This window comes from Cuculus canorus, chromosome 2 (assembly GCF_017976375.1).
Source record: "Cuculus canorus isolate bCucCan1 chromosome 2, bCucCan1.pri, whole genome shotgun sequence".
Taxonomy (NCBI): Eukaryota; Metazoa; Chordata; class Aves; order Cuculiformes; family Cuculidae; genus Cuculus; species Cuculus canorus.
In genome coordinates, this window is record NC_071402.1 from 109900671 (window position 1) to 109922569 (window position 21899).

Genomic DNA, 21899 nt, shown 5'->3' on the forward strand with positions numbered 1-21899 from the left:
CAGGACCCATTATTGCTAGCGACATAAGCGTCTGTGTGTGCACCCGTATGACACTCTTGATTTGAAACTTGTTATTCCACAATCTAAAACTCAGTGCTATCTTCCATGATATAAAATTCAGATTTCTCCTCTCTGCAGAAGAAATAGGTCATTTTAATGAGATTCCTTAACTGATGAAGTTTGTTCTGATCTCAAAGTTATGAGATACTGGAACAAAAAGCTACTGTGATAAGTAAATGTAAAATAACTCAACTGTGCTATTTTCTAAGTATGTTTTAGAACAAGGGGAAAACCTTCTGCTGTGCTTGCTTCAAGGGAGTTGTTAACATGATACGCTAATAAACCCATGGCAGAAAATGCCACGCTGGTTAGGAGCTCAGCAGAAACTTAAGTAAAGGATTAGTTACCCCCCCACCTCTCTCATTCCTGAGGCATGACTGATGTGACTGCGGTTTCATGGTGGGTGACAAGTCCATCCCTTTTGTAGTGTCTTTTGGTCAGAAGTTTCACAATTGTGTGTAATCATCCACGAAGAGCAACTTCAGTCTTGAAGGCAGCTCACAGCTCAGGAAGCTTGGGAACCACCAATTCAGACATTATATAGACAGCAGTGACATCCCATTATGTGAGATGAATGGGAGGAAAAGCAGAGAAGCCGTTTGGTTTGTTTACTAGGTGTGTCTCTCTCTGTCCTCTGAAGAATCTGGTACAAGCCATTATTGGGGTGGGAAAAAGAAAACATTTGATCGATCTATCTAGTCAGATAAACCTATCCCTATGTCAACAAAGATGATTGTGGTGGTATACATTTGCTACACTGAATTTATTCCTAGGATGGGTAGTAATTTGTTTTGCACTGTAACAGTATCTAATTTGGGGAGTGGCTAGGATGGCAGATGTAGCCCTTCAATCCAGAAGATCCTGGGGAAACTTGGCTGGGTAAATAGAAGCCTTAAGAAATTCAACAGCAATCCCACAGCCCAACACTGCAAGTGAAATAACCCCTTGTTTTATTGCAGCTGGGCAATTGGCTGCTTCAGGATCTTCAGAACATATATGAGAAGAAGATTGCTCCACCAACTTCTGAGCAAGCACTGGAAGAGACTATCGTGAGGCCATGGAGACTTATGGTTTAGGAGGTTTTCAAGACTCAGCTGGATGAAGCCACAGCTGACCTTATGACAGTCCTGTGTTGGGGGGGGGGGTGTTGCATCGGATGATCTCTTTTGACTGATGGTTCTGTATTTGTGGTTCTGTAGTGTACCTGGGGATAGATATCCAGGATTTGATTGATAGAAGATTCCTTTCTTTACCATGCACAATCTCTAGGAATTTTCTGGAGTGTGGAGGAAAAAGTGAATGGTAGCAGCCTCTGAAGATAGGTCATAATCTGCTCTACTATATGTCCATGTTGCGTACTTTCTTTTTGAGTGGTCTGTCCCTTCTGCTTAGTGTAGTTCTGCTGGAAAATTCTGCTAGCAAGCGGAGCAGAGGCTGGTTTGAGGATTGCAGTTGGCTGGGTGAGTGCTGACTCAGCCAGTTTTTCCGACTTTGAAATTGCGGAACAATTACATTCTCTCCTGGATTAGAGTTGCAGCTATGTGATGCATCCCCTGGAGGTTTAAATCAAAACCTTTCCCTGTTACTCTGATACTCAGAGCAAAGGCTATATGAGGTTATGAGTTTTGACTGGCTGGAGGGTTAAACTTCACGTAGCCCCTGTCACGCTTCAAAGTTGTTAGTAAAAAGTAGCTGGACTGAGAGAAAGACCATCTGGTCTGCTATTTGGGTTTAAGTTATATAGACGGCACTCCAAATGTCCCATAAGCATAATTCCCTGTTCGGATGCAGTATCAGCTGATGTTGTAGATGAAGCTAGTAGGGTATTTTTGTAATTAGCTCTTGACAAGGAGGCTTTTAACTTCTTACACTTACATGATAGCAATTTGTGCTTTCTGAGGGCTCTAGCAGATATGACCTCAATATCTGTCTGTTTGTTATCTTCTGACTGCAATATTCTTGGCATTTCTGGTGACCTAAGACTAGCATCAGCTTTAACAAAATTCCTTATGGCTTGACATCAACTCCACTTTGAGTAGTGTTACTCGGTAGTCTTCCGTGGTGTTTCTGACAGTTAAAGATTTGGGAGCATGCAAGACGAAGGAGTGTCATCTTCACTGGTATGTGAAACTCAGGTTTTCTGCATTTGCTGTCTCTGGCATGGTTCTTTTCACAGTTTTCCATTTCTTTACTTCACATTTTGGAATGTGCAACTGACCTCAGTTTTAGGAAGGTGGATGTACGTTCATATTCTTTCAAAGCTTGGGTACCAAGTTGTTCTGTTTTCTGTAATTTTTAAGTGGGCCAGCCAAGTGACAGTTTTGTGAAAGTCTCATCTTCTGCATTCTTTCCTTCACCGTATGGTATAGATGCTATAAAGAGAATGACCTAATTGTTGGCAGTGGATCCTGCCACCCTTCCTGTTTGTGGTGCAGTAGATGGCTGTGCTGACTGACACGCTTAGCTCTGTTGACCTGTAAACTTGAGAATGTTAGGCTAAGCCTGCACTGGAAACTTTTGCCAGAGTAGTAACGAGGGAAGGTTGACAAAGTAACACTCCTGCTTTTTTCCCCTCTCATGGTGACAAGGCCTTAGTCACCTTGGCAAAGTTTCTTCTTCATTCTTTGACGCCTGCCACTTGCTCTTACAGAGCACTGCAGCATCAAGGTCTTGTCACCAGCTTCCTGAGCTCCACTCTAGAAATACAGTTGGGCTGACTCTTAGCCATGCAGTGGGAACTCCTTAAAACATACAGGCCATCTGCTGATACAGTTTCTGCTTTAATCTCTACCTGTTTGTAGTGATGCACTTTGCTGTCAAAATGTCTTTGAATTTGTAGGGCAACATATGCTGCTCATGGAAGAGCCGAAAAGTACAGTTGACCAAAGCACTGCTCTTGATTTCTGTAATGCACCTTTCCCCGCATTGCACTGCCTCACCTCAGTGATTTCAGAGAATCCCTCCAAGCATCTCTTGAGTACGTTTCAATCCCTGTGTTAATCCCTGGTGTTCGGCCTCTTCCACCATTTAAATAGTTCCACCTTGGCATGAAGTCTTCCGCAAGATTCTCATACAAAATGCACAATTGCTGTGATGCTCTGCCAGCCTCTTCAAAGTAGGAGCCAACTTTTGCGGGTCAGTCTCTTTGCTAAGAGCATGCTATAAAAGACTTTAAAGTTATGTGTCCAGATTCAGCCAGAAAGCTTCAAGACTCTTGGCATAATGCCAGGCTAAATTCTACCAGTAGTCGAATGCCACAAGCTGATTGTGGTTCTCCGGCCACCAAACTGCACCTGTGCTCTTCAGCTTGCATTTAACAAAACAAACTGGCTTCCACTGGCTTCCCTTGTAAGGTTTTTAAATGGATAAACCCATTTCTCTGAGAGGAGGATGTGTTTGCATGACAAGGTGATATTTCATTAAGTTTCTGAGAGCAAATAAGGGGACATGAGGAGCTTTCACGTAAAAGCTCGATAGCATATTGTTCACATACCTGATGGAGAAAAGGCCTGCAACCTATTTCAAATTGTATTTTATTTCCTCCCAAGTTCAAGTCTGTTTTGCAGGGACACAGAGGTAAATTCTTCAAGCAGAGTCCCTGCTGCCTGCTTTGCATCTCAAGCCCCCATAATTTTATTGGTAGCTTTGTTCTTCATGGCAGAATGATAGTACGGTGGTGTGCGCTTTCCCAAACATGCCCACTTGATGTAATTAAGGACTACTCAGTTTTTCTGTTGCTGCAGGATTGGATTGGAAATGGTGCCGTTTCTGGAACTAAGAAGCTCTACCCCAGCAGGGAATGATTCAGAAAATCCGGAAAAGGAGCCAAATGCCAGAAACCACTTACACTGTAACGTAATGCCTATATTTGGAAGCTCTAAGTCACCTTTGATTTTTCTGAGCTTCTGATTTGTGTTTTCAGTCTTGGTCTCCTCCCTTATTGGATGGATTTGAATAATTCAGTGTGAGTTAAATATCTCGCTCATGTCCAGTTTTAATGACTCAGAAGAAATCAATGTTGTGGCAAACATAACACTCTTTGTAAGACTCTCTCATCCTGCAGAATTATGAGGCATCCTTTGGAAAAAATAAAAAATAATAATAATAAAAAATCCTAACACTGTGGACCTCAGATAGAGCATTTTCCCTAATTTCAAAACCACTGGACATAAGGTGAACTGGTTTGAAACGAGACATTATTACAACTAGCTAAATATAGTAAGAAATGCAATATGGAATAAGGAAAAAACATTTTTATCACTGTGTAGATTAAACTAAAAGCCAACTCCCTTCTTTTTTAATATGGGCAACTAGTTTGTTGTCTGTCAACAAGTGAGTTGAAACAACTTGTGTTTTTTGTGAATAAATATAATTGTCATCAGATTATTTCTCTACCACCACCGCTTGCAGCAGTATTATCTTCTGCTGCCTGAATTATCATGTAGTGAGGACTTTGGCACAGGAATAATCAATGAAAGCATACATGGAAGGCATACAGAGAAGACTTCTGGTTTGTCACCTCAAGTTTTGAGTAATGTTGGAAGTTAAGCTTCATTGCCACTGTCTGTACCTGGTCCCCTTAGCAGATATATGCAGACAAGATTGCTGTGTTCCATATAATTTAATATAGATATTTGATTTGCTTGTTCTTTATTCATTAAGCTCTACTCTGTAATTGTTATGTTACTGGCAGTCTCAGGCCTTCTGTGGTTTTATCTCATGCGTTTGGGATTTTTTTTTTTTTTTCCAAATGCCTGGTCTATTTTAAACTCTCTTTTAAAATTAAAAAAAAAATCAAAAATTAATGAGTTAGAACAGTTTGATCCTTTTGAGCCATTTGTCTAATTAACCTTTGCCTCATAGGAATCATCTTTGGTTCTGTTCAATCAAATGGAATGTATCTCAGCCCTTAATAACGAGCATTTCTTTTGAGGACCTTGGAAGTCTTCCATGATGCTTACTTTTCTAACTGCTGCCACTCTCTTGGCATTGCACCAGTTTGTGGAGAGACAATTGGAGAAGGATAGGAAAGAAGAATAAGAGGATAGCAAAAGAAAGGGCCACAGGTTGGCCTATTACTTAGCAAACAAAGCGTTTCTAGAAAGAGAAGTTAGTTCTGGGCTTCTGACTTCAGTACTCTGCACCCAAAATTGAGATGGGACAGCAAATCTGTATGGACATAATAATGGATGAGAGTGTTTATGTGCACACGCATGCTAAATGCACCCAAAAGGATGCTCCTTCAGCACTTCGTCTGGTTTAAAAGTTTGAGGGAATCTTCAGAAAGGGAGACTTTATGCAAGTGGAAATGAGTAGACAGTATTCAGTCTGCTCCTCCCTTTCCTGGAAAAGGAAAGAATTGGTCCCGAGATGTCATCCTCTGTATGGAGGAGGAGGCTGTGAAGGATGCTTCCCTGCTGCTCTTAATCTCTTTACGGTGGAATCTCCCAGAATTTGTAGAAATGGCCTGCAAGGCACTGATGCTTGACAACTCAGGAGACACCTTTTCTGAGTAGGTAGACAAGAAAATAGTTATTTTTCTTTAAAGTCACAGAGAATCTAGGAGCTTTGAGCAGCTCCTCTCTTAACGTGACTGTGCATGACCCGCATTGCTTACTGATGTGGGAAATGTCCTTATATACACCAGCATGGATTTCATCTCTTTGGAAAGAGCTTGGAATGGGTGTTCCCAAGGAGAAGGTCAAGAAGGCTTGCAAGTCTTGTTATACATTGGCATTCATGCTTTCTGCTAGTGGTTGTGGTTTGGGTCATTTGGTGAGCATGTCTTACTCCCTTCCAGAGTGTTAGGAGTAAGTCTGCTGGTTTTGCCCCTTCCCTTTTTGCACTCGAACATTGGGCATACACAGAGTCCAGGATTCATGAATAATTGTTCTCTTCCTGCAGTAATACAACTGTGGAGTTGGACATAAATCAGACATTTAATTCAAAGCTGGTAGGTCCTGCAAAATGATAGCTTTGCCTCAGATGTAGGAAAGAGAATAGAAAGAAGGGAGCTGTGTGTGAGAGAGGATTGAGAGAGCATCTCTGGATCCAGGGAACCACTGAAACGGAACAAGAAGGGAGTGAACTATTTCAGTTGCTTCCTGCATGTTAACTTGGATAATGCTGCTGTTTCCCCCCTTCAACTCTCACTAGTAACCATCCATAATTCATGTTTTCCTCCTCTTAGTTCCATTACAGTTTTCTTTCCCCCATGACATCCAGTCACTCACTTAATGTAATAAGATCTGTAAATGCAAACATCAAAGGAACAGTTGTCTGGCCTGTGCTACACCGCCAGTTTGCTTGATGTATTTCAAGTTCTCTACTCCTTCCATTTACTCCTGGTTCCCTTTTCAGCTGCAGAACCTTCATCTGCTTTTTGGCTTCAAACCATTCTGCAGGCAGATCGATAATTGCTAGACATCAAAGAACGGATGTTTTCATCCAAACTAGGAAGCTGCAAAAAAATTAGCCCTAAATAGATTTACATATGTATGTTGTGGCTTATATATACACACACTTATAAAATTATCTAAGTATAAATTTTATATATATTAATATACAAGTATATATGTGTGTATATAAATACATCCTATTATATATATATATATATATATGAAGCAAGTATAAATATGTTGTGTGGGGTTTTTTTAAAGGAAATGCAGCTGCCTAGTTTTATCGTAATTTCTAGTTACTGTAGATATATTTTTCCTGAAAATCTTCCAAATCATTTTGTTGTGTCATTAGCTGGCAGCTAGTCCCAAAGCAGTATGACATGGTATTCCCATCCAAGCCCGTCAGCTTACTTTGTAAGCTCTCTGGTGACTCCCAGCAGCCATTAAGATGTGGCAGCAAGTGTGACTTCTCCCTCCATTTAAGGAGTGATTGAGAAGACACAGATGCTTTTAGTGGAATAATGAGAAACCAATTTTATTTCCTGGTCAGGCTTTGTAGGGGTAGACAGAGGAAGTTTATGCGGCTGAAAGTCATTAAGAGTGCTTTTTTGCTTTCTTCTGTCTGCTTTTGTTTTCACTGGGGTTTGAGTGATCAGGGTCTTGGATGGAAAGACAACTTTGTAAATGGGTCATACTAGCAAAAATGAGATGTTTTTTCATGGCATGCATAAAAAATCCCACCCCAAACATACACACCCCTATGTTGCCATAAGCAGCAAGATGTATGTTTTTTTTGTGTGTCCGTCACTTTTTGGCTGTTACTATTCCCTGCCCTCCATGTACTTCCCAAAGCAGCACATGGTTGCTGCCTAAGTTTCTGCCTGCACATTAAAAACCCATTAATCACAGCCCTTAACATCGGACTGTCGACAGCTGGCTGTAACGGGGACGCGCCACAGCCCTCGCAGTGAACACATACCTACAAGGGCTGCTTCCCCAGCCTGTAAGCAATGATCATCCTTGTTGTTACTCACTCTGTCATCTGGCAAATGCCAAAGGAGAAACTGGGGCTGTGGTGTGAACGGTGATGAAATGGAACATGCCCTTTTGGCAGGAGAGCAGGGGACTGAGGTCAGGCATGGGGATGGTGGGTAAGAATGGGCAGCTGATAGGGAGCACTTCCTCCCATGCACTAAAGGCCGTTAGCACAGCTCAGCTGCATATTTTTTGGCTTTTTTACTTCCAACTTTCATGTTTCGTGCCCATCTTGTTGAGCAGAATTGATTGAGTGAGAATTGAGTGAGGTCGGTTTGTATAGGTATGCAAATAAAATTTTAGCACAGAGATTTGATGACCCGAGGATTCTTGTCCTCATTTGTGTTAACTAACCCCGACATGAGTTGGGGTCGCTTTTGATATGTTCATGCATGCTCTACCGTGGATATGAAAGCCATTTATAAAACTTCACTGTGGGCTCTAGCATAGTTATGGAATCTTATTTCAAGAACAAAGGGGAAAAGTTTGTTGACCAAAAGGGAGGGAGGAGAGAGTGGTTTAATGATGCTCAAAGTAATGGTTTGGGGTTGAGTGGGTTTTGCACAGGCTATTTTAAATAAAGTCTGTGAGTCTAGCCGAAGTGTGATTTGGTACAGCTGTATGCTGAAGACGGAGCCAAAAGACGAAGGGAAGTCAAATGGCATTTTTTCATGTTGTTAATTTTAGTCAGGCTTATTCACTGACTAGTAGAAAGCATGAAGATTTTGGAAAAACTTAAGCACCAAGTGAAGACACATAAATTTCTGAAGCAAATTGAGACCAATACTCAGTTTATGTTGCTGCTAAGTGACAAATGTTTCTTGATGATGACTGCCGCTGAGCCATGTGCCTTACTGATCCACAGGTGGGAGACAGGCAGCACTGCCTGTTTGCTCTGCTCTCCCATACTGAGGAGGGAAACTGGCTACCAGGAAGGAAAAGCAAAGCAGTAGGAAACCCAGCTGTGCTGTCGTGCCTGGAGGCTCACCGTCCACCAGCTGGTTGCTGGTTAACAAGGTGTGGAGGGCTGAGGGCAGGTGCCAGGAGTTCCAATGTCCAGCCAGGGTCTTGCAGCTCTAACTTTGCACCCGCCCTGTATCACAGCACTTGGCTCCTTCTGCAGGATGCTGTCATGAGGCCGTGTTTGCTTAAACACCTTGACTCTCTGATGATGAAACTCGATACTTCACGTTTTCCTCCTCTTTCATTTTATCCCCAAATTTCCAGGTTCTGCACTGAATGGGAATCTCCACTCCAGTGTAGGCTCAGCAGATGAAGGTCACTGTGCTTGTTGATGCGGGGCTCTGCTCTGGAGACCTTCTCCTTTGAAAGTGTCAGCTAAGTGACGTGTCCATTGTGGCTGCAAGTCCGGTGCTGTGCAAGGATGGACCAGAAACTGGCTGTGATCCTAAGTCCTCTCTACTCCTATCCTAGAGTACCCTTCGAGCTGGTTTAGGGGAAAGCATCTTTTCTTCCTCAGGTGAAGACAGCCTGCATGGCTGGAACTTGGATCTGCCTTGCATGGTGGTTTCTGTCTATCCCATCTGCCTTGCTAAAGAACTGTAGGTTCGCTGGTATGTGGGCAGGTGACCCTGCAGTAGTTCTTAGGAAAGCCTTGACATCACCTATTGCAAGAGCAGATGGGATTTTGTGGGCAATGCAAACTCAAGCTCGAAAGTGGAGCACAGTACAAATAAAATGCGATGATGGCTCATAGTGAATAGGAACACAGCAACTAGCAAGGCATCTATTGGCAAGTTTGCAGTATTGCAAAAGGTTTCTAAAAAGGCTTAAATTATTCCTAGGTATATGGCTTTAGAGAGGGGAACTTAATGCTATGTGGTTTTAAGTAAGAAGACTTCGAGGAAAGGATTGCAACGCTGCCCTGAGGAGCAGAAATGTGCTGTAGCTGTAGATGTTTGCTTAGCACCATGACTCATCTTCTGGAAACCAAAAGGAATTCCCTTAGAGGAGAACGCCATGCGTCAACCACGGCCAAAAAAAGAGGGAATCGTGTGTTTCCTTGACAGCACATCATGTTTGCATATTTTTACTGCTGAAAAGAGTCCTTCATCCTGATCACTGCATGTTTTCAAGTATTTTGAGTGTGCCTGGGGTGCCAGGATATTAATCTCAAAAGATTTGTTTAAATACATTGTGTAACTACTTGAGTCAGTATTTTTAACAGCATTTCAAATAAAAGCAGGACCATTTCCTTCAAGTCAGGATAGTTACTTGCATTACAGGTTTCTTACCAGTATACCTTAAAGCTGGTAAATCACACCAGGTTCTTCAGTAACCAAAAGGCTTCTTCAGGAAATACATTTTTCTACAACTTTATTCATCAGTTAATGTTCACATTCTGCAGGTGAGGATGAAAAAGAGATTATAACACAGTATATAAAGAGAGTACGTAAGTAGACAGCAAGACCTGGGGCTTCAGCATTGGCTTTTGATAACTCTCTTTGCATTTCTGCTTTATTAGAGACTTTTTTTCCCCTCTTTCTTTTAGTTACTGAGTAGCTATATTCCCATCTACTTGGAAATCCTTGGTGAACACAAGCTTCAAACGGGATATGTAGTTAGAAGCCTCTTTCAGTTTTTGCGGGATTGCTGATGTAGAGCCTAATTAAACAGTCTGTTTTGTTTTGTTTTGTTTTGTTTTTTTCTCAAGCACCAAAGAAGCAGCCTTGGAAGAAGCTCTATTTCCAAGCTGACATTGCATAAGGTAGCACATCCAAGTGTCACTTGGAATTGCTGGAAGAAATAGCAGTAAATTACTGGCTATTAAGAGCAATTTTTCAGGTAGTGAACTGTAATCGATTGGGCAGACACAATATACATGGTGGCACTTCTGGGAAAGAAGTGTCCTGTCACTGGTTGTATGAAGGCTGATATTTTCATTTGCTGTTTCCTTTTGACCCAGAAAAAACATCAGGTGTCACCTGAGGAGGAAAAAAAACTGAAGTACTGGGCAAACATTGATCTCTGTAAATTTATAACAGTAGATGGAAGTATTTTTACTCACCAAGAATGAAACCAATATTGCTGCAAATTATTTTACAATGTTGAATTCAGATTTGCAGTATCTCTGCTGGACATAAACATTTTGTAGGGGTTCTTCACTTATGAAGAAGAGAGCACCGCTCCCATAAATATGAGATGAACTAAAAGGACTCCTGCTCCTTGTTTTATTATTTGCTTCCGTGTAACTCTGTCTACTTTGTTTTAAATAAGAGCTTACCAGTTGAAGGAGTTCTTGTGGGGCTTTACTAGTGTAAGTGAGCAGGAGGGTAGATTTGTACAATAAGATAATGATTTCTAATGAAAACACCTTTTGTATTTGGGACAGTCTGCATCTTTCTTCTGCAGCTATTGAGTACCAGATAATCCACAATTAATATTCTAGAAATTAGCCTGTCAATAGATAGAAGTATCAGCTAACTAGATTGATAAATGCCACCTTTCGGTCATTAAATCATCAAAAGGTCTCTGTCCTCAAAAGGAAGAATACTAAAGTAATTTGCATGACAAAACCCACATTGTTACGGAATGGCAAAATGTTAGATTTTACTACGTACACACAGACTTGAAGCAGGTTTTACAGAACGCCAGTCGGCTGTGAGCACCCTGGATGCCTCCGCATGCGTGTTACGCTACCTCCTTTTTGTCAGATCTGTGTCTCTCTAAAGTGTACTGCAGTCGAGGCGGTACTAAAGCAAGGCAAGCCCTGAATTCTGTGACAGATCCTGATTGTGGCCACATTGCTGCTGCCTGTGTTATTTGGAAGACTTCATTCTCCAAGATGCATGAGCCTGGGCTGCCTCTGAAGTTCAGGGCTGTGTACAACATTGCAATGATTTTAAATGGACGTGCCTTCCTTGCTTGGTGTCCCTCCTGTTTTTGCTTTCTGGCTCAGTTACAAGCAAAATGTTAAAAATTACCTTGTATTTGCTTTGTACTTTCCCTAAGTACTTACCAGTTCAGCAGAATGCTTATTTGCAGCCTAGTGTGTTCACCAAACAGTAACAGAAAATCATGTGCACCCTGCTACTGTAGTGGTTGGGCTTCAATGGAATGCTTATTTTTATCCCTGATTGTCTTGTTGTCTTCTGAACCGTGTCCATCTTCTCTCTCTTAGTAATAACAGCTTCTGCAGACTGGAAATGTATGGTCTGGGGCTATTTTATAATTCATTTGATATAGACCTTTTATGATGCTTTGAAGATATCTGAAAACTAGAAGTACATTGAAGTGAAAGCACATTTGTGTTTAGGGATTAGGCTGTGGTTACTTGTAGTGGAAAGCATTGTAACACAGTAGAAGGACAGGAATAAAGTTATGTTTTGCCAGCTGCTGTTACAGAATGGGCATGCATAATTAATGTATAAGATGTCAGTGGACATTCAAAAATTATGGAACATTGCTCTGAGGTTTTGAAAGCCTAATAAACCTTCTTGCAGTACATGGGAAACTATATCCTTTGGCAGACTTGTACATCAACTCTTTGCCCAGTCTTGAATAGCAGCTTTTAACTATAGTGGCTCATTGCTTTGTCTTTCTAGAGTCATGAGAGTCATTTAAACACCACTTATATACATCATTTTATTCTTCCACTGCCACACCAACGTTTTGTATCTCTGGGCAAAGGAAGTTATCCTCTGGAGTCCAAGGATAATATATTGAGTAATTGGTTCTAAGACTGGGTAAGGAAGGTGAGCAGAGTTGCGGGAGAGAGTCTACTCCACGGGTAAAAAGCCTGCCAAGCTTTCTGCAAGCCTGACTTGTGGCAGTGTAGCATGACAGCAGCTTCTGCCCTTGTTGGAGGACATGGAGGATGATGCCAGCATAGGCAGGTTGGACTGCCCTTGAGAAGTGAGGTCCCTCTCTCCTTTCATTAGTCATATCTGAATGTTAACTTTCATTAGATACAGAGCTGTAGAGAGCTGAAATTTAGGTGGGCTGAATCATAACCATGCCATCCTGGAGCAGACACACAGCTTTGTAAGCGAATGTGTTTTTTATCCCTTGTGCTCTCTGGCTAAGGCAGCTACTGTAGATGGTTGATGGAGGGTGCTCAGGAGTGGGGAACATGCCTATGGTGCTTCTCCACCCCTTCAGGGAAGGATGCCTTCTGCTTGTTTTTAACTTAACTTGGTAATCAGATTTACCTACTCTGGTGGGCTCCCTCTATAGAAAATCCCTCTGAGTTTGGGATTGAATGGATTTTAAAATCTGCAAAGACTGAAGAAGGATGGGGAATGACACTAGGTCCTCCCCTTGTCATAGTCTTAATTAAAATTAATTGTAATTGGTAAGAGTATAGGACATCCTTAGAGTTTCATCTGCTTTCACAGACTCACAGAAGGGGTCAGATTGGAAGGGACTTGTGGAGGTCATCTGGTCCAACACATCTGCTCGAGCAGGATTACATAGAACTGACTGCCCAGGACCGTCTCTAGATGGCTCTGAGTATCTCCAAGGATGGAGGCTCCACAGCCTTCCTGAACAACCTGTGCCAGTGCTCAGTCAGCACTGCCTGTGTCAGTGCTCTGCACACCAGTGAAGTTTCCCCTGAACCTTGTCTTCTCCAGTCCCAGCTCTCTCCAGCTTTGCTCTGTGTGCTCCAGACCCTTATCCATTTTTGTAGCCCTTCACTGGACTTTCTCCAATGTGTCCATCTTTCTCTTGTCCTAAGGAGCCCAGAACGGGACCCCGCATTCCAGCTATGGCCTCAGCAGTGCTGCATAGAGGAACAGAATCATCTCCCTTGACCTGCTGGCAATACTTCCCAATACTTTTTAGATTCTTATTTGTTCTGTGAGCCTTGCAGCTTGGTGGGGATGCCACAAGATCTTTTCCTGAAATTTCTTAGTGTGGAAAGGACCGGGCTTTTGTGCTATGTGGGGACACGTACAATTAACAGAAGTTGATAAAGAATAAGCATTATTCATTATTTTTTCTTCATCCTATTTTTCAAACAATCATGCATGTTTCCCACTTATCTCCCTCAAATGTGTTGAGCTGGGTTGACTTAATTATTGTACCTCATATATAATGTTGTAAATCCCTGGGAATGGCTGCTGCTGGACTCATAGAAACCTGTTTATACTGAAGAACAAAGCAACAGGAATGTTTAGAGTTGTTCTCTGTGTTTGTCCTTCAGAAGATGCTTCGGTGTTAATTTCAGGTATTAAGATTGTAGTGATTAATACACTTCCTCTGTAAGGTGAATTCAGATACACTTGTAAATAAAAAACTAGAAAATCTGTTTGGGACACCAAAATCAAAGAAGAGTAACGCTGGTTCTCTCTTGATTTAATTCATTATATCTTGAGCACTCTGTGTATCTGTGCCTCTATAGACCCTTTATGTGAAGTAAGAAGATGAAAACAGAGCTTCAGTTTTGCTCTTACTTGTGTTTCTGTAATGCTTGCAATGGAGTGGTTAATTCTTTTTTCTGCCTCTTTTTCTTACAGCATCAAGCTTTTGGCTGTGCAGGAGCTGGTTGATAGAGAAGCACTGGACAAGGTATTTAAAATATATCTAATGCAACTGTCAAAATACATGCAAGCTTTTAAAGCCCTCTGTGTTAGTTGGGCTTCCTAACCTTTTGGAAAATCATGCAGCATAAACCGGGAAATCTTTCTAGCTATACAGTACCTGAAATCAGAAAGGTGATGTTTCATCCAAGCTGACCACATGCTTTAGATGTTTTCTGATTTTACAGTGGGCTTGGGGTAAGCAACTCAGAAAGGAACTATTTTGGAGGTGATTGTAGTTAATTTTCTTAAGGTGTTAAATAAAAAGAGTTACAGGCACAGTCTCATTTTGTTTGTGTCAGAACTCATATTCACAAATTGTTGTCGTTTGCAGCAGTGAGCTCCTCTGGCACCTTACAGCCTGTACACTTCTCACCTTTCTGTCAGGCCTGCACCTCCCTTTGGCCCAATGCCTCCTAAAACATAGCTTTGCAAGGGTGAGTGACCTCAGCCTGGTGGAAATGGCTGTTTGAGGCATTGTCTGGAAGCTCTGCAGGAAGCTCTTCAGAGAGGTTCAGCCTCAGAAAAATGATCCTTTTAAATTGAGCTCTCTGAATATTTGATATCTGCTTTCATACAATGCCAAGCTTAAAGAATTTAAAAGGCATGTTTAGCCCTCTGGAAAATAACAGGGTGGAATTATGTAAGTTCAAAGAAATTCGATGTCTTTTATTTTTTAAGTACAGGAGGGAAAAATAAGTAGACTAGAAGAAAATCCCTTGTCCTGCCTGCTTATGGGATCAGGTTTTGAGAACACATGCTGAGTTTTGTGTTCGTGAAACATTATTTGTCTGAATTATCTTGCAGGAATACACTATTATTAAATCATAATATTTTAATAGTCATTGCAAGATTGATTTTTCTTGGGGTTCAGGGAAATTTTATTTAAGATAGCCATGGGCATGATAACCTAAAAGCGTTTTTCCTATAGGACACTTTCTAGTCTGTCATATATGATTTTGAAATTTTGTACCTTATTTCTAAAATTCAGTGCGCTGCTTTGAAAGTGTTGTTACATATTTTTGATACTATCATGGAAACCCAGAGTGGGTAGAAGCACGCTGGTGATCAGCAGTGCTCCCTGAAAACCAGTCACATGCTAAGGTGTGCTGCAAACTACCTCCATTAAATAATGGGTTGAGAGTAGCCCTGAAGGAAAGCACTTGGGGGTGCTGGTGTGTGAGAAGCTCAACATAATCTGGCAATGTGCACTTAGAAAGCCAACCATATCCTGGGCTGCATCAAAAGAAGCGTGGCCAGCAGGTCGAGGGAGGTTGATTCTGCCCCTCTACTCTGCTGTCATGAGACACCAGCTGGAATACTGCATTCAATTCTGGAGTCCTCACAGCACAGGGAGGACATGGATCTGTTTGAGTCCAGAGGAGGGCCACGAAGATGATGAGAGGGCTGGAGCACCTCCTGTGTGAGGACAAGCTGAGAGAGCTGGAGAGGAGAAGGCTCAGGGGAGACCTTATAGCAGCCTTCCGGTACTTAAAGGGGGCCTGTAGGAAAGTAGGGGAGGGGGCTTTTTTTCAGGGAGTGTAGTGATAGGACAAGGGCTAGTAATTTTAAACTGAAAGATTAAGATGGTAGATTTTGACTAGATATTAGGAAGAAATTTTTTTACTGTGAAGGTGGTGAGCGCTCTCTGAAGGTGTTCAAGGACAGGCTGGATGAAACTTTGAGCAACCTAATTCAGTGGAAAGTGTCCCTGCCCATGGCAGGATGGTTAGAACTGGATGATCTTTAAGGTCCCTTCCAACCCAAACCATTCTATAATTCTATGATGTGATTCTATAAATCAAATCACATTGAAGTTAAGTGTATAGCGAGTCTCTTGAGAATCAAAGCCTTGATCAGTATCAGAAAATTATCTGGCACTGCAAAATATAGTTTACTGTCATGTGTTTGAAACAGGATGGTGGTCTGGGGGCTGAGGCACATGAAACAGCAGGCTGTTGGAGCAGACTGGGAGAACCTACATGATCCATTGGGGTCTTGAGAAGGTTGCAAACCTCTGTGAGTTTGTAGTGGAAAGCTTTGTGCTTTTCTAGTGGATGACCGCAGTGTTTCAAAAGCTGCACATTAGGAAAACGGTTTAATGCCATTCTGACTGTCTTAGATACTTTTAAAAATATTTTTTCAACCTTGGCCATTGAAAAGAAATTGATGGCACCACGAGAAGCTTTGTGAGACTTGGCCAAAATGACCTTATAAAGCCAAAGTTCTATCACATTTGGCTGCATTTATGCCTGGGGTTGCTGAGGCAGAAAAGATGATTGGCTGGGTTTAATTACAGCTCGTTCTGGCTCAGGACAAGCTTCTCTGACCCTTCGACACTGCTGATGAGGTGGTTTGTTTCTCGGGTTGACATGGGTGCCTGTAAGCACTGCAGAAGATGGTGCTGTTTGTGCAGCTAGACCCCAGCACCATGCTTGCTGTCATTGAGAACAATAGGAGAATAAGTTTGTCTCGATGAAACAGGAAGAGGTTATGTAAGAACAACAGGAGTCTTTACCTGGAGAAAATTCTGGGTCAGAGACAGGCTTGTTTGTGTTTGTTTTGGCCGTAGTCCATCAGACCTATTCCAGCACATACTCCATGTTACCGGTCTCATCGACAGTTTGAAACTAAGCACGTACTTAGCTGCATTTTGTCTTACCTTGAACCTTCTAATCGATCTGTTTGCTTCCCCCGCCTCCTCACTAAGCTTGCCTCAGCTGCCGTGGGATTGCATTGCTGGTGTGCCTTAGCTTCAGAAGTGCTCCTGCTGTTTGCTGGGGGGCAGAAACAAACACTGATGGCAAGATGCCACGGGAGGGCTTGCAGTCATGACAGCCTCGTCCCCACAAGGGTTCAAGGCCACTCAGGCTTTAGAAAGAAGTTTCTCAGGCACGCAGGTTTGTTAGCACTGCATCATGTATGAAGAATCTCTTCCTCTTCCAGAAGCACAACTCTAGGAGTTGGGAAGTTTTGGGAAGTTCTTAATTGCAGATGAAGAACTCTGCTTGGCAAGTGTTAATTGTATTTATTTAGGGAAGGGGAAAAAATAATTCTCCTGAGGAACATGTTGTTTTTATAGTTTAAAAACAAATCTGTTTAAGTAATTAGCAGATTGAACTGCCTAGCTAGGTGACATTTCGCATTTGTTACTGTTTTAGTATTTATATCTGTTGCCTTTAAATTTGTTGCCTTTTCCATAGGCAACAAATATGCCAAAGTGATTGTTCTCACTGGTGTTTGAGGCCAATAGGATGTGCAGGAGGAGTTGTCCATATTGTAAGAAAAGTAAAAATATTATTTGTGTTCTGTTAAATATTCCCCCCCCCACACACACATCGCCCCATGCCTTTCAGGTGTTAACATGGGCTCTCAAGCTCATTTCTTCTTCAGAGGTAGGTGTTGAGGAAAACTAAATATCTGTTTAGTGACCCTCTGATAGATTTTTGTAAGGTAAGTCTCGTTTGGGAGCAAACAGCAGTAACCCATTGGTTTCCTATTTGTGTATTAATGATCAAATGTGTTAGTTGTTAGTCAGGATGGGAAACAACTGTCCACCTAGCTCCAAAGACAGAATGTTTTTTCAGCTTCTCATCTAGGAAATGCAAATCACGTAATTCTGATCAGCACTTTTTGAAAGTGTGGGGTTCATCTGCGAAGTGATGCTTGTTCTGGTTGAAGTTGGAAGTGATCTGTTTAGAATGGCATGACAGAGGTGCTGGGCTGGCTGAAGCATGGTAGTGGTTGGGGTGAGAATTGTGATTTTGTTCAGGGATGATGTTCTTGAAGTTCTTGCAGCTTGAAAATCAGGATAAGTAACATGAGTTTGACTATCAAGGTTGGTCTGTGCCAGTGATGCAAATTTATGTACTGTAAAGCTACGTCCAAGAGATCAGTGAGAAAAAGTGAGGAGAATGAAGTAATTATTAGTACGCTTGCATTGTCTGTATGGGGATTTTCACTTTCATTGGAGATTACAAATCAAGAGGGATTGAAAGTCTTTCAGCTGGTGTTCGGAGGTCCTGTAGCTGTGAAGAACAGGACATATTAGCTAGGCACCAGGAGAGTCAGCAACATAGCTTCTAGCCATCTTTGTACATGAAGGGATCTCTTCTGTCTGCTGGCCAGATGTTACATCATCATCCACTGGGATTTACTGCAGATGTGGACATGAAGAGTTGGGATGATGGAATGAGAAAACTCTGATCAGCCTTCTCCTCCAGGTGGGTTTCCCTCCCCACCCAGCCCTGTCATATGAAGAGTTAGTTCTGCTTCCCCAAAGAGAACATCTTTATCCTGATGGGAATGTTTAGCACTGTAAGCAAGTAATATCTAGGGTCTGTGCTCATTTTTTTACTTTTTCCACCTCCCTCCACAGTACTAATGTCTGAGGTTGTCTCCCATGGTGTAGAATCTGTTTCCTGTGTTTCCTCACCCATAGGAAAGACCAGGTGTCTGTATCTGGGAAGTGTTCGCTACATACAATCCCTTCCCATCGTGTAGAATCTTTGTACTGTGCCCTGTGACACTGAGGAGGTGGCATTATTTTAGTAAAAGAAAATTAACCTGCCTGTCATCGCTCAGAAGCAGCCTTTGTCTGAGGGGAAATGCAATTATTAATGTTGAACACTATTACATGGTAGGACCCATGGAGATGAAGACAAAAAAGGAGTGCTTGTTTCTTTCTAGAGGCATCACTGTAATAGTGCAATTTCAGCTACAGTCAAAAATGGGTTCATAAAATGCTGAGCTGCATTGTGCATGCCCTGCTGTAGCCTTCTCTCTACACAGAGAATTTTAACTAGAAATTTTCTTTTGTTTTCTTGATCTAGCGTCTTGTTTCCTCCAGATATTATCTGAACATAGAAAGTATGACGTCAATTGAAGTTCCAGAATTTCCAGTATAAAATGCATCTGTTGGAGGTTTTTATTTATCTTTTGTCCGCTTTTGGGTAGATTGAGCCAGATTAGTGTTTAATCATGATTAAGCCCATTGTAATTTCTGTTCTTTATAAAATCCCTCTTGGAGCAGAGCATGTTGTTTATTTGTGAAAGGTTATCCCTAGAAGCTTTTTTGTATTTGGAGAGGTGCTGTTTTCCATTTGCAGGGGTAAGCACGGGCATGTTGGTTCTTGTTTGTGTGGATATAAATATGTTTGTGTGTGCATTTGCTAGGGCAGTTGGAAGTAAGCTATAATACGCCTTGACATGGAGCAGCTGGTCACTCAAGGTCATTTTTCTGGCCCATCACAGTTTCTTTGCTACAAGCACCAAGTGGTTGGTCATACAGTCAGTGCTGCCCTTGCCAGCAAACATTATTCCCTGTGTATAAGCCGGCAGTGACATGGGAGCTGCCATCTGTGTCTTCTGATGTAAGAGCAGGGAAGGGCTGTTGATACTCCCATGCAGGGTGAGGGTCTACCATTGCAGTTTGCGTTCTGCAGCTACTGGGATTGGACCACCTGTAATACATCTGTTGCCCACATAGCCAAAACGTCCTGTCCTATTGCTGCTGTTCAGTTTTTTGGGTAGTGCAATCACACAGCAGTCCTAGAGAGGTAGGGAAGAAGTGTTGTTTTCCTTGATTTGTGTAGGCATGCTGGAGTTTCATGGAAATCACATGATTTTGGCAGAAAGATGACCAACTCCAGAGTTTGAAAATGAACCTCAGTCTGCTGAGTCCCTGAGTCTTCTTTTAATTCCAAGACAGTCCTTTCTCTTTAATGGTTTGGGGTTTTTTTTTGGTTTTTTTTTTTTTTATTTTTATGGTAGTATATGCATACCCCAGAAATGCAGTTAGTTCAGGACTCAGTCTTTGTGTGCATATTTTTAAATGCCATAATCCCTCTGTACAGTGTGAGCCCCATCTTGCAATCTTGCTTTGCTTCAGAGCTGTTAATTAAAGAATATTATAAGGCAATTGTCAGTGAATGAATCAGTTGCTGTAAATGAGTTATATTTACTGCCTGTTCCTAGACCAGTTTTCCTGGAAAGATGTTGACTCCTTTGAAACTGAAGTTTGTTTGAATGTCCTCTAGAGTCAGATAAGGAAACAGCAGTCTTGTCTTCAGAGAACAGGGAAAAGAGATGTAGACTTCGCCACTGATTCACTTAGGTCGTTTGATAAATAACTTCCAACCCTGTTGATGCCTCATTTTTCTGTTCCTCATTCTCAGAGAGGAGAGGTGAAATCAAGGTATGTTGAGAACATACCCTTTGCCTAATTCAGCCTTGGAATCGGTTTCAGCCTAATTTGTCAGCTGAATTATGTCCTTCTGTCTTGTTCCTTCAAAAGCACCGTGGAGTCAGTGATTGACAGCTCAGAGTAAAAGGAAATTATTCCAAATAGTCTAATTCTTTTTCTCACCTTATTCCCTGTTACTTACTTTTTTGCTCTCCCACACCCTTACTATCTCTTCCTCTTGTCTTGCTTGTTCATCTGAGTGCAGATAATACTCAGGGGTGCAAAGTCTTTTTTTCAGTCTTCACCCCCTGGGACCAGGGAGACTCTGGGTGAAGGGAAGTATAGCTGTTATTGTGAAGGAACCATTTTTGGATGACTGAAGCCAGAAACAATGTTGACACCATTTCTTACAATGTGGGAGACTTCTTTGGGATATCCCATCCACTGAATTGATCTAGGAACACTGCAGCTGTATAGTATTTGACTTTGGCCTTCCACTTTTTTTCCTCCTTTCTTTCCTTTATAAGGGATCTAGATGGCTAGAAGTTTAAGGAGATCGTATGGGTGCATCTTATCACTCTGGCCATCTCCATGATCATTTCAGTAGCTCTCTGCCATGACTACTTTGTCTTTCCAAGCTCCTCTACTGCAAAGTATTGTCAAGTGATCAGCAGCATTGGAAGCATAGGCTCTCATCTGCTAGTATGTCCAGCATCTTTCATCTTGGTTGGATTTTTTTTTCCTTTAATTTCATCATCCATCTGTTTTCTGATCATCAGTGGACTTCAACAAACAAAACACTAGAAGCCATGCCATACGCATCACTGGGAGTACACAGGTTGCTCTTAAAATGCTGTTCTTTAGGTGCTTTCTTCTTCCCTACAGCGTACAGTGCCTCTCTGAGAAGTGATTGTATGGAGACTGCTTGTTGTACTGGCTTGTTACACTAGTTTGGCATTCTTTTGTGAGGCATCTAGTCCTGTACCTGGACAGAAGCCAAACTTACCTGTTAATGAAATTATTCTTTGTACTTCCAGGACAAGGAGAAACATGTTTGCAAATACTGTCATGTGTTTTAAGTTGTGTTTGTGGGTGGTAGAAGTGATGAGGGTCCTTAGTCAGTCCTTTTTGTCCTGGCTTTCTTCTACAAGATAGCAGAAGGCAAAGCAAGTTCATAGAATAGCTGAAGAAAAAGCAATCTGGAGGTAGCGTAGGATTTTATTTTTTCTTTGTTAATAGATTGACACAGCAGTAATAGTGTTTTAATGTCAGCCAAATAATGTTTTGGTGCTTCATGTAGATTAAGTAATGTATATGCTCTTTATGGGGAGACAGAGAGCATTGCATCTGTTAGAGCAGAACTTTGGTCAGGTTTGGAGCACAGCCCTGTAGACTCTCTGGAGGGCCTGCTAGTGGGTGAAGACAGAAAACCAATAAGTAAAGAAACCTATAAATAAAGAATGTACTATTTCAGTGATGAATCAGTGTAAAACTGGGATATTAAATTAAAGCTAGAGGCGTGAAAACAAATATAGACTTGTATGAATTTTTTTTTTAAAAAAGGTGAGATGACATATCCTAATGCTAGCAGCCTGGAAGAGGTCCTCCTAATAATAAAAAACAGCGAGAAAAAAGTAATGGAGTACAATAAGAGACAGATATAAATAACTTTACAGGAGC

General features: G+C 41.7%; 1 protein-coding gene across 2 annotated transcripts in view; it reads left to right on the plus strand.

The window, feature by feature from the left end:
- EEPD1 (endonuclease/exonuclease/phosphatase family domain containing 1) overlaps positions 1–21899 on the plus strand; it is a 62632-nt gene that overhangs the window by 21042 nt on the left and 19691 nt on the right. For both annotated transcript variants that reach the window (XM_054058560.1, XM_009567842.2), the window contains exon 2: positions 13973–14024. In XM_054058560.1, coding sequence (XP_053914535.1) covers positions 13973–14024 — 52 coding nt within the window. The remainder of the gene's footprint in view (positions 1–13972; positions 14025–21899) is intronic.